Here is a 13,611-nt window from a genome sequence, read left to right on the forward strand (position 1 = left end):
ACTCTCGTGAAGTTTCAATAAACAATCAAAGATTACCAGGATGAGAGATTTCACTTGTTTTTTTGTTTTTGTTTGTTTCTTCTCCTTAAGTTTAGACTTATATTTACATAATTAGAAATCACTTCTATTTTATAAACAAATTGGTAAATTCTCAGTGAGCCAATTTTATTGTTTTTAGGAACTCCATAGCCCACAACAAAATCTTTTTCCAGGGCTGATGACCTTGCCCAAACCGATAGTTTCAATTTACAGATAAAGGTCTTTTCTTTGTATCTTTTCCTCCCACAGTAATTATCACTTTTCCCATAATTTTTCCAGCTTTTACCAAGTCTCATCACTCAGTAATGGACCTAATTGGACTGACTTCCTAACCTGTTGCAGTTCATTCATTTGGAAGTTCTCAGGAAAAGTTGGGGCTTGTTCCTCCTATTCCATTAAATAAGTTTTATTTATTTATTTGATGGTAAGGAGGAAGCAAGACAGGTTCTTAAAATTAAAATTAAACATAATCAATTACAAAATGGGTAGGATTCTTATATAACTTACATTCAAAATTTCCAGTTTCAATTCACACACATACCAATTTTAAAACTTATTTTTAAAATAACTGGTACTTTAGTTTGTAAGATTCCTTTATTATTTAATTAGATGTTTCCATCAAACTCAATTTCTTCTTTTTTGGAGGGAAGGGGATTCACAAAACTTTTTTTCTTTTTTGTGAGCCAGGAAAGTATTACTAATAATATAGGCAGGATGTTTCTAAGTGCCAGGTTTAAAATTTTTTTTCTTTGAAATTTTACTGGCATTACCTCCACAGTCATCTCTCTATAATCAGTAAGATAATTTTCTTCTCTAATGGCAAAACAATAAATCTGTCATTTTGGATGAGAACAAATTCTAAAGAATATTAACCCAATTACTTGCTAGCATTTATTTCAACATTTGTAAAAACATCCAAACCACAGCATAGGTCTGAGGAGAAAAGATTCCTTCTCCTGTTTTTTTTCTTACCTGTTCTTTTTACAATCCAGAACTTGGTCAGAGTTCGAAAAAACAGAGAAAAAAATCTTTCTGAAAACTTACAGAGATGCACATTAATTAATGAGATACAGAGAGATTTGCCAGTGACGTTTTTCCTTCTAAGCTCTGTGCTCACAACAACATAGGCACAGAGAAAAAACAATGACAAGAATAAAATCAGACTGACAATTGTGAGATAGTGGTCTCAATATTAAAAGTTACAAATTTTACAACTTCTTGCCTAGCCAGATGTCTCCAGAAGGACCATGCTATCACTCTCTGTCTCCCTGTCTCTGTCTCCCCGCCCCCCCTCCTTTTTCAGAAATTATTATCCTTTCAAAACTATAGCTGTCCCACTACACACCTGTCAGATTGGCTAAGATGACAGGAAAAAATAATGATGATTGTTGGAGGGGATGCGGGAAAACTGGGACATTGATGCATTGTTGGTGGAGTTGTGAACGAATCCAACCATTTTGGAGAGTAGTTTGGAACTATGCTCAAAAAGTTATCAAACTGTGCATACCTTTTGATCCAGCAGTGTTACTACTGGGCTTGTATCCCAAAGAGATCATAAAGAAGGGAAAGGGATATGTGCACGAATGTTTGTGGCAGCCCTCTTTGTAGTGGCCAGAAACTGGAAACTGAGTGGATGCCCATCAATTGGAGAATGGCTGAATAAATTGTGGTATATGAATATTATGGAATATTATTGTTCTGTAAGAAATGACCAACAGGATGATTTCAGAAAGGCCTGGAGAGACTTACACGAACTGATGCTGAGTGAAATAAGCAGGACCAGGAGATCATTATATACTTCAACAACAATACTATATGATGACCAGTTCTGATGGACCTGGCCATCCTCATCAAGGAGATCAACCAAATCATTGCCAATGGAGCAGTAATGAACTGAACCAGCTATGCCCAGAGAAAGAACTCTGGGTGATGACTAAAAACCATTACATTGAATTCCCAATCCCTATATTTATGCCCACCTGAATTTTTGATTTCCTTCACAAGCTAATTGTACAATATTTCAGAGTCTGATTCTTTTTGTACAACAAAATAACGTTTTGGTCATGTATACTTATTGTGTATCTAATTTATATTTTAATATATTTAACATCTACTGTCATCCTGCCATCTGGGGGGGGGTGGGGGGTAAGAGGTGAAAAATTGGAACAAGAGGTTTGGCAATTGTTAATGCTGTAAAGTTACCCATACATATAACCTGTAAATAAAAGGCTATTAAATAAAAAACAAAAAAACTATAGCTGTCTTATTTCTTGCATATTCTGATCAGACATTTTTTTTTTCAATCAAGTCCCAAGTAATCACGTTTCCTCTTCTGTTTCTGTCCTGTTCCTCTGATACAAGCTGTCAGAAAGGGAGGGAGGGAAAAAGGAAAAAAAACGAAACTTTCTGCTCCTTATCTTATGATAGAGAGGACAATTACTATGTCAAGGTTTCTTTTAACGGTGCTGAAAGTTCTCATTTTTGCCTCCGCTACAAATCTTTTATTAAGTAACAGAAACAGTTGGCATCATATGGGATTCCCACGTCCTCCCCTTATTTATCAGTGTTCTTTTTTGGGGTGTCCCTGTACCCATAATGCTCAGGGCACATCTCCCACAGGGAGGAGGAAGGCCTTTAGGAAGCCTCATTCCCCAAGCTTCTTTCTCCGATTACTGACAACTGTGCCAAATATAAGAGAACTGACTACCCCATCCTAATTACACTAATTGTAGGATGGCATGCTCTCTGAGAAAATACTGAGGTACCAAAGAAAGATTATATCAATTATATTATATTATTATATATCATATTAATATATTATACATAATATATTACATATATTATACCAATTATACCAATGTGGTCATCAAATAGAATTTGCTCATAAGAGATCAGAAATCCTGAGGGCCAGTAGGACAAAGTATTATCCAAAGTGCCAACCCCAGGCCAGGTATTATTCGGAACAGAGAAGGCAAAAACCCAGAATCACTTGCAAGTGTTCCCTTTGGATAATTGGAGTTTCTTTTGCTGTTTACATTTACTCAAGATAGTTTATATTCTTTGTTAAGTCTCTGTAAGACTCTGTAAGAGTCATAGGTCATCTTCCTATTCTAGCTTCTCATACACTATTTTAGTATCTTAGCAAAATTTGGAAATATGACATAACAAACTATGACATTTCTATAGCCTTTCTTTTGATATTTCTAGGTGCAAAGGCTAAGCAAACTTCCTCAGAAATTTATGATAATCTGATTATCCAAATTAAATGAATGCAATGGCATTTTGCTTTTCCCAAAAACAAACCTTCCAGTATTGCAATAATGGTTTAACAAATCAGTATATTCTCACTATTGGATTACTGCCAAGTATCTGAATTCTAGATACTTCAGGAAGTCTCTTGCTATTTCATCAATGTCGTCATGAAAATCCACTGGTTAAAGTTCCAATCTGTCCATCATTCTCATCCTGGGTGATGCTTGTCTCACTTCCCAAATCCCATATTGAGAATTAATACAATTCACTGAAGAGCTTCCTCATGTTTCCTTTTCTACAACAATTAGCATAATACCGTCTTCACTTGGGAATATTTGCAGAACCATTCTAAAAATGGGGAATGCTTTTCCTTGGCCTATATGCAGAAGATCTATGATACTTCACTTGATGTCAATACTTGGTTGATTTTTGAACAAACTCATCTATTCAGATTTAATGAATTTTAATGTATGACTGGGAGGAAGGAAACAAGCATTTCTTAAGTATCTACAGGCATTGTGTAAAGTGCTTTATATCTGATTTGATACTCATAACAACCCTGGGAAGTAAGTAGGTGCTTTATTGCCCCTATTTTACAGATGATCATGTCCTTTCCTTAGCTTTTTCTACTCTGCTAGTGTTAATGAGAAGTGGAACTGTCTTCAGGCCCTTGGCCACAGAATACTTCAGCTTCTGAATAATTGAGAGATGCTCCAATTTTTTTTCTAACTTCCAACTTCTAATGAATTTATTTGAGTGGCCCATTTTTTGGTTCTTTTCTTCTTCCCTTAACTGTGGTGGAAAGAAAAGGCAGGACCAAATTAGCTATATTTGAAAGCATCTGTTCAAATTCATAGAGTATATCTATTAGATATAAAGCAATTAAAATGTTTTAGAGATATGACATCTTTTTCCTAACTAGTTTCTTTACCTTCAATTTCTTCCCATTCCAATTCATTCTTCTTTGTCTTGTGAGAGACAGCCTAAATTTAAGTTTCCATAGAACTGTTGTTTCAATTACTCTAAACTTGAGCAGGTAAGTTTCGACAGAATGTTGTAAGCTTCAAACTAATATAAGATAATAAGTATTTCTGATCAATAAGCTTTGAGAAGAGACTTACTTGGCTCCAAACTTTTGATAAAGATGTATAGGCTAGAAACTAGTTTAAACTGATCAGATTCAAGGACCAGGAAAAGACTTCTCTTTATTGTGCTTGCTTAAGCTGAGATACCCCACATGAGATGGATGACAAGGGAAGGGGAACTTGTTTAGGAGTAGTATGTAAGAAATGATGTAACCCTAAGGGGAATTGGCCAATCCATTTTTTGGTGGGAGGGAGCTGTGACAAACAACATAAAGTGTGTCTCTTCTGTACCTAGTGCTCCCTCTACCCATTAGAAGGGTGGAACCTACTTCTGGCCAGAAAAGTCCAATTCCTCTGGATTTTCTCTCACAATAAAATGTCTTTCCTACCTGACTTTAAGAGTCAGCCTGTTTCTATCAGTCTGAACTGATATACCTAAAGTGAACTCCTGACAATGATGCTGCAGGGGCTGCCCCTTGCCTTTAAAATAAAATACAAACCCTTCTGGCATTTGAAATCTTAATATGATGGCTTTGGTTGTTATTACCTGTTATCCTTCAAACAACTCTGCATTCTAGCTGAATAGGCCTATTTGCTGTTCAGAGACTAGGATGTTCTACCCTTCTTTCTCTGTCACACCCTTCAAATTCATCTCTCAGTTCACCAGTCTCTTCTTCCATTCATCTTCTGAATAGCTGCTGAATTTATATTTCTAAAGCATAAGTCTGTTCATGCTACTCCTCTTTTCAACTATTACCTTTGAAATTTGTTATAATTTCCTTTGTCTTTTAAAGCCCTTCAGAACTGGGTCCCAACCCATCTTTCCAGTTTTACTATGCAGTTATATGTTACTCTATACAATTTTATCTTATTATCTTTTTTGTGTTCTATGATCGAATTGTTGAGTATTTGCAGAAATATGTATTTGCAGAGGTGGGAGTCCATGGTGGTACTGAAAAAGGTCTCCTGGAACAACTAGATACCCTTAATTCCATTACCTCAAAAAAAAATATAAATAAAAATAAAAAAAGGGCCTCCTTTAGGAAGCAGAATTTGAGTTAAGACATAAAGAAGACTAGGGAGGATAGGAATTGGAGATAAGGAGAAAAAGTATACTTTCTAGGTGTTTGGATTTTGCTAGAAGCAAAGTAGAGAGATTTGAGATGGAGTATCTATTCTGAAAACAGCAAGTTAGATCTAATCTAGTTGCATAACAGATATGTCTAGGAGAGTAAAAAGTTGGAAGACTAGAAAAGGCAAGAAGGAATCAGGTTGCCAAGAGTTTTAACAGCCAGAGGATATTATATTTCATCCTCTAGGAAATCGAGAGCCACTGGTTACACAGCCTGAAAGTGGTAGAGCCAGAACTGAAAAAAATGAAAACACAGGAAACCAGGTGTTTGTTTTTTTCTTAGTCCAATTTCAATACTCTTTTTAAATTTTGTAAAGCCTAATTAGTTCCACTGAATACATGTCCAAAAATGCATGTTTACACAGTGTATTTGTATATGACAAATGTGACTTTCTCCATGGAGTTTTCTCTCTCTATAGCTCAAGTCTGCATAAGATATCAAGTGGGAATTTTGGAGTATTTGTGGAAGCTGCAGACACAGAACCTATGTCTAAAAACTTAACTCAAATTTTATAATAAGGTAAACACACCATAAAAAAATCTTTTCTGGTATGGAGGACCAAAAAAATTTGCTTGCATTTTCCAGATCTGGGCGGGGGGGGGGGGGGGTTCTCTGCCCCTAATTCTCAAGATATGGAAGGGATAACTCTGCACTTGTAAAACATATGACCAAAATGTTTTTGGAAACTGGATTTGAGATCAAATAACACCTTAAGTGCTTTGCAAACCTTAAAGGCAAATTTAAATGCTGTAATAGATTTCACCTTATAATTATACTAAAATTGATGTGATGGATGTGTTTCTGAAAATCTGAATGTGAATCGTTATTTTGTTAAATCATATTGCTATATTTTAAATCAACTAATCTTTTGTAAATCAAATCAATTAATATTAGTTGACCACCTACTGTATAGCAGGCACTGGGAGTACAAATAACAATGTCCAGTATCTAGGAGTTTATGTCCTAACAGAAATGAATAATCACATTTGTATATATACATAAACACATGCACATATATGTATAAATTCATGTTTATTGAATATTATTATTAAACTGCTCTGTCATTTAAAGCCTTTCATAATGTGGTCCTAATATACCTTATTACACAATTACAGATTACTTTTTTTTCTATACTGGGAGGAGGAGGAGAAAGGTACTAGGGAAAAAAAACCCGTTTATTATGTACACACACCTATTCTTTCTGATTTAACCGGAATGTCCTTATTTTAAGCTTTTCGTAAAACGAGGTCCCCTTGTGATTTTAAAACGAGTAAACTTAAGATGATCCAGTCTAAGAAACCCAAGGAGAAACTGATTTACAGGTGAATTGTCTAACAACGGGAGTAGACTAATGGTCCTTATTCTCTATTGATAAGTTTTCTTTTTTTTTTTAATTTGGGGGCATTTATAACTTTTATTTTTGCATTAACTTGCAAAGTTAAGTTGTTACCAATGTTTCTGGTTTCTAGATTTCGTATGAAAAATAAGCAAACAACTCTGAGATATTTCAATTTTTTGAGAAGAATTGTAGTCTCAGCCAGAATAGAAAGTTTAAAAAGCAGGCGCTGAAACGCATCTAGTCAATAATTCTGGCTCCGCCCTTCTCCGAGGCCCCGCCTCCAGGCTGCCCTCAGGCCCCGCCTTTCCCGGGTCTCGGTTCGATGTCATCGGTTCTGTTTTGCTCCAGTCTCTGCGCAGGCAGGCCCGCCTCATCCGGTTTGGCGCTCCTCTAAAACGTCGCGAGATTTCCCGCGCTTCCCATATCTCTCCGCGCTCACCCATCTCGTCCTCTTTCCGCCATCTTGCAGCGCCGGTGAGTAGCCTTGGGTTTGCTCTCCGTTTGCATCCGTGGGGCATCGGCCTCATCCTGTGGCCGGGACGCGCGCTCCTGGGCTCCGCCGGCGTCCCGGACTCTCCCCTTTCAAAGGCTTCTAGTCTGGCCGCGATTTAGCTCGCGGCTGGGGGTTCCAGGGACGCGGGAGGACCGGGGGTGGGGGGTGCCTGTGTCTCTGCGGGATCTCTCTCTCTTACTTGCCCGGGCGCGTCCGGGCGCTTCCCGATCCCGGGGACGGAGCTGGCCGGCGGGCGGAGCTGGTGCCACGACTCCCGGGCAGAGAGTAGAGACCAGCGGGCTGCCCCGAGTCTAATGGGAGCCCGCGGACTCCGGCCCGAGCCGGGCAGTTGGCGCACGTGGGAGCGAAGGGAGCCCCGCCGCAGTCGGGCCGGGGGGCGTTTCCGGCGCTCTGCCCGGGCCACGCTCGAGCCCCGCAAGGGGCGCGTTGTGGTAGCGGCGTAAGGGCTTGGGAGCCGCGTAAGGGAACCGCTGCAGACGCGGCCGGGCCGTCGGGGCACTGGAGTCCGGGGGCCATGGAGCAAACTCCCAAGATCCCCGGCTGTGGTGTGTGCCGAGTGCTGAGGGTTCGGAGAAAAGGCGGGAGCTGCCAGTGTCCTTCCCCGAGACTGTACGTGCCCAAGCCCGGCTGAACCTACGCCCTAACTTGTCTCCAAACACTTGATGGCGGGCGAGGGATTAGCACCGGGGAGAAAGGGCACGGACGCCACGTCCTGTCTGTGCCTCCTGGCCCTTGAGCTGCAGTTGGGAGGAAAGGGAGCCAGGGATTGTAGGAAGCGGGGAAGGAGCAGTGCATTCTAGGCAGGCGTAAAAGAAAGCGCGTGTGAGTGGGCTGGAGAGCCGGACGGACGGCGTAGGGGGAAGAATTTGGTCAGGTTTGTAAAAGGCTTCTTTGACCGCTAAACGAGTTGGTGCGATTTTAGTGGTAATGGGGAGGAGAATGAGGAAAGAGGATGGCTATTGCAGAGCAGAACCTGTTAGATTGCTTTGCAAACTCGGGGAAAACTTTGGCCGGTTAACTTTATGGCTCCCATTCCTAGGCTAAGTCTCGTCCAGTCTACCTCCAAAAGTGTAGCACTCACCGCCGGCTTTCAGAAAGTCTTTATCCCGTCTGTTTGCAGTAGTTGCCTAATGTGACTTTAAGAACCTTAAGAACCATTCCCCACACTGCTCCCAGCATAGGTCTGACCATTTCTTTCCCCTCATTAATCAATGGGTGGGTAGGATAAGATACAAATTCCTGGCATTTATTTAAGCTCCTAAATTTGTCTTGGAAGGACTTAACTTTACAGGGTTAGTATACCTTAGTTCCTAGTCACGGTGTTGCCCAGCCAAATTAGGCCTTTTGCTCAACATTCAATTTTCATATATTTATTCAATTCTTTACAATCCCAGCTTCACTAAAAAGCAAGAGTTGAAGTACCATTTATGTGTCCTGATTCTCTTCAATCATTGGGTATCTATTTTGCATTTAGTTGTGATAGGTGCTTTTTGTTTCCCACTATACCATGTCAGCTCCTTGTTGATTGAGCTCATTGACTGTGGCCTCATACTTATCACAAGGCCTGGACTGGGAGAATGAGGGAATTTTTTCTGTCTTCAAATTTAGATTTGATCTAAAATGATCTTTTAAGCAGTTGATTTATGCAGTGTAGTCAGAGGTTGGAAGTGTTTTTTCCGATATTGAGTATAAGTAACCTCCCTGTAACTCTTTTAAGATTGTTAAATTGAAGAGAAAGTGACAGCAGTTTTTCACATATTAATCACAGGTCCAATCCCTATTTATTCTTAATATTAAACTTGGACTGATTTTAAAGATGTTTATGCCTTATTGGAAGTATTTTTGAATGCTTGGCATCTTGATTTTGTCAGTGGGGAACAAGCTTCAAAATCATTCCCTTTCATCTGATGTCAGTATTAACAAAGCTATCTTTTCTCTCCTTAATAGCCACCATGGTGCGCATGAATGTCCTGGCAGATGCTCTCAAAAGCATCAACAATGCAGAAAAGCGAGGAAAACGCCAGGTTCTCATTAGGCCGTGCTCTAAAGTAATCGTCCGGTTCTTAACTGTGATGATGAAGCACGGTAAGTATGATTCTTTTTGCATTCTGGCCTAAAGAAGGCTTACACAGAACATAAAAGAGAAGTGCTTTGTAATCCTTGGCAGTTAAGTTAAGATTTTAAGAAAATTGTACTTTTGAAATGGTAGCATTTATAATATTGGAAAGTTTTTTTTAAAAATATGTAATTACTCTGAAGAGGGTTTTTAAGTATAATAAAAATGAGTAATTTTCATTTGCTATGTACTTAATATAAGACTAGAAATTCTGTGGCATTACATTTTCTCTAGGGTAAAATGAAGGTAGTTGCTGAATCAGACTCTCCTTGGGTTCATTTTTAAAAATTACATTAGAAATACTAGTTTTAGTATAAAAAATACATATATATCATCTGGGGAGCAGTAAATTGATATGTCTGAGATGCAAGTTGCAAAACAATGTTTTTTGCTTAACATGCACTGTTTTATATCATTTAGGTTACATCGGCGAATTTGAGATCATTGATGATCACAGAGCAGGAAAAATTGTTGTGAACCTCACGGGCAGATTAAACAAGGTAGGAATATAGACTTCTATATACTAGTAAGATTTTGGTGGACATTTTGCATACTAAGAAATATTTATTTGGTGATTTTGGGGAGAGGTGTGGTTCTGGAAGAGATGGGTTGTTAAAACCAAAGTTGTCATTTAAAACAAGAATTTAGGCCCTCTAAATATTAGTTGTAAATGTCCATTTTTATAGTGACTGAAATTATGCTTCTAATAGCCAGGTAAATAAGCTTAACTATCCTAGTCTAAGATCCTAGAGCCAGAACTAGGATCTTTGAGGTCATCTAGTCCAACGCCCTCATTTCATAGATTAGGAAACTGAAGCTCAGGGAGATTATAGAAGGCAGATGTTAACAAAATATTAATATTTTACTCGATACTTTAAACATTAAACAATATTCCTTGATTTTAAATAATTTATTGATGTAACATTCTAGAATAAGTCCCTACTTGTTTTTTTGGTTGGCTCCTCTCAAGGATTGAGTGAGTCCTATCCAAGTGATCAGTATGTTTCTTCTGAGTCACACAAGTTCTTTGGACAGGTCACTGGTCATATATAATTATGTCTAGATGAGTTAAGTTTTGTTATTATCTTAATCCATTTCCCTTTAGGGTTTTTGTATTCAACCTAACCCACCATCAAAGAGAATGAGTTCCAAAAGAAAGGACTTTTAGACTAGATAAATGTTTTGTTTCTTTATTTCTAGAAAATCTGAAAAGGAGTTTCTTAATATTCATTCACAGGATGTTCTCTGCACACATTGTAACTAGCTTCTGTGGTGGCTAGATCTTGGCAGTTTCCAACAAATAGAAAACTGGCAAATACATTAAAGGGTTTACTTCTGTTGTGAATCTTTATAGAAATCCAGCTATCTTGTTGCAGAAGCAGATAACCAAGATAAAATAAACATAAAGGAGTTACTTGTATAGTGTGTTGAAGAGAAGTAACAGCAAGATTGCATTGTTTAGTTTTCCCAAATGCATTAATTGTATGCAAAAATTTTGTGCTTATTGGAGGTCCTTACTCCTGCCTACCCTGCTCCTAGTTTTTTCACATTACCTCCATTCTCCATCTTTTCACAAATGATACCCCTCCAAGTTAGCCTTTGCTCGACTCTCTTCCCCTTCCTCATTCAGATTTCTCTGTTCCCTTTTCATAAAAGGTCTTCTTAGACCATTCCAGTTCATAATGAAAAACTTTGCTGCATTAACAATTTAATGCCTTCTATTTATGTGGCAACTACTTTGTGACACCATATTTTGTCTTATTATTTATCTTTGTTTAGTGTTACTTTAGGTAGATTTGTAGGCTCTTGGGGGACCTGGAGTTGACAGGACCCTTAGCACAATGACTTAAGCACATTAGGCACTCAGTAAATGTGTTGGTTTATAATTGAGATGCAAACTCAGTTGCAAACTATTTAAAATGCAGTTCTTCTGTTAACATTATTTTTATGATATGAAAAAATAACTTTTGAAAATGTTTTTTTTTTTTTCCCCCCAGTGTGGTGTTATCAGCCCCAGATTTGACGTTCAATTGAAAGATCTGGAAAAGTGGCAGAATAATCTACTGCCATCCCGTCAGTTTGGGTAAGGGTCTATTTGTGCAGTTTAGAGTATATAATTCTGCGAATTTCTGTGAGATGGTCTGATTTATTATAATGAACATTGACAAAAAGCTTTGGGGGGGGGTGTTTTCATTAGTTAGGCTCTGAGTGATTTTTCATAGTCATCTATCTTTTTTGAATCTTGAAAATGTGTTGAATGTGACAATGAAATGAATGACTTTGAAATTATATCTCAGAAAAATGCAGGAAAAGTATTGTTCTTTTTTCTACTCTGAGAACAGAAAGTAATGTTTTTCCCTAATTTGTCTGTGTACTTTTAAATCTATAAGAAAAGCCTTACAGATTATGGTTTCCATGATTCACTAAAGTGAAAAGTCAAAAGTTTTTGAATGAGTACAAGAACCTTTAACAGCCATCAGTGTTCTGTGAAATTTAGAAAAGCAATACTAAATCATAGAAATTTCAGTGTAATTTGCATTTACTTAAGGATATCATGTATATACTTTTTCAAGTAGACCCTATTGGTAAAACTTATTCTTATATGAAAATTTTTTTCTCTGTTTTCATTCTTTAATAGGTTCATTGTGCTTACAACCTCAGCTGGCATCATGGACCATGAGGAAGCAAGGCGAAAACACACAGGAGGAAAAATCCTGGGATTCTTTTTCTAAGGGTGTAAAACATACATACAAATAAAATGCTCCAATGGACTATGGTGCTTCCAGTCAGTGGTTTTGAACTTTGAAAAAAGTTTTAATAGCATCATGCAGATGCTCTTATTTTGGGTTCTCATAGATATGTGGTGCTAACTACTGAATGTTTACCAAATCCATTCTGATCTTTTGAGTCAAGTTTTGCCTCATTGTTGGATCACATAATAGGTTTTGTGTTGATGTTTGAGCATTGGTCCAACCAACCTCAGAACCTGAAATGAACAAAGGTCTACTTGTACAACAGACTCCCCTCCCCCCCCTCCTCTGAGGCATGGACAAGAAGGCCATCAATCTTATGTATTTAATATACCCATTGCATATTATTTGGGTATATTAGAGTTGAGTAGCACTCTTCTCCAGTCTGTCTCAGGTAATAAAGCATTCTTTCCTTATTCACTTCACCTACATTTAGCTTTGAAGCAATTAAATGAATTTTTTTTTCCTGGAAGATCAGAAGAGCGAGGATCTTTGCTGACTTTTGATTCATGGCATTTTAGTTTAGTGTGTAACTTCACCTAGAAGTTGCTTCTGGTTCAAGATGTGTGACTGGGGAAGGTGGAGGTGGAGTTTGATCTTAGCCAAATTTTAAGATAATAAGTTTAATGTATTCATAGAATGTCTTCCCTTGAATATATTTCTGAATCCCAGGATCACAATAGAAATTAAATTCCATTGGAGAATTTTTTAAGCTGTTGGATTTTATTTTCACAACTTTGTTTGCATTTACCTGGTTGGAAATAAAGGTTCAGAATGCTGAAAGGTACTGGGCAAGGATAAGGAATAATGTTACTTGTAGTTTATCATTAATGATTTAAGGGAAGGAGGCTAGGTTTTAAGAGTAGCTAGTTAACCTTAAAGATAGAAAAGTAATATATGTAAATTGCCACATGGCAGAATTTCAAAGGGATCTGAAATATTAACAAATGGTTCTCGGCTTGGGGGGGAGGGGAAACAGTGGGAAATTTCTTGGTTAGATTTATTTAGCATTGTGTAACATGGGTTTAATTAAACTCCAGGCTTGATATACTGTGTCCTTGTGACATTTAGTTTGGAGAAGTAACTTTTGTTTGCCAGTTCTACAATTGAACTTTTTTTAACTACGAAGGTAGGGATTATAAATTTTGAAAATGGCATGAAGGGAGTTTGGAAGAGGGTCAGAAAGCCAGTTTCTAGGATTTCTAGAAAGGTGGGAGTAGTGCCAAATAACTGAGCCTTGCATACCAAGCAAAAAGAGTCTCAATTTAAATATCCTTTTTTAAGAACTTGTTGCTCAAGGTCCTATAATAGGTCCTAGAGGTAGTTGGAATGGAAGAGAGCACAAATACAGGGAAATTTTTACACCACAATTAAGCTGCTGTA

The 13,611-nt window shown here is 37.9% G+C and overlaps 1 protein-coding gene across 1 annotated transcript; it reads left to right on the top strand.

The window, feature by feature from the left end:
• Positions 1 to 7,216: 7,216 nt before the first annotated feature.
• Positions 7,217 to 12,250, top strand: RPS15A (ribosomal protein S15a). The gene is made up of 5 exons (XM_003761421.4): positions 7,217 to 7,322; positions 9,310 to 9,447; positions 9,899 to 9,978; positions 11,476 to 11,561; positions 12,117 to 12,250. Exons 2-5 carry the CDS (start codon positions 9,315 to 9,317, stop codon positions 12,208 to 12,210), a joined length of 393 nt encoding a protein of 130 aa, XP_003761469.1. The 5' UTR covers positions 7,217 to 7,322; positions 9,310 to 9,314; the 3' UTR covers positions 12,211 to 12,250.
• Positions 12,251 to 13,611: the final 1,361 nt, after the last annotated feature.

Source organism: Sarcophilus harrisii, chromosome 1 (genome assembly GCF_902635505.1).
Source record: "Sarcophilus harrisii chromosome 1, mSarHar1.11, whole genome shotgun sequence".
Classification (NCBI taxonomy): domain Eukaryota; kingdom Metazoa; phylum Chordata; class Mammalia; order Dasyuromorphia; family Dasyuridae; genus Sarcophilus; species Sarcophilus harrisii.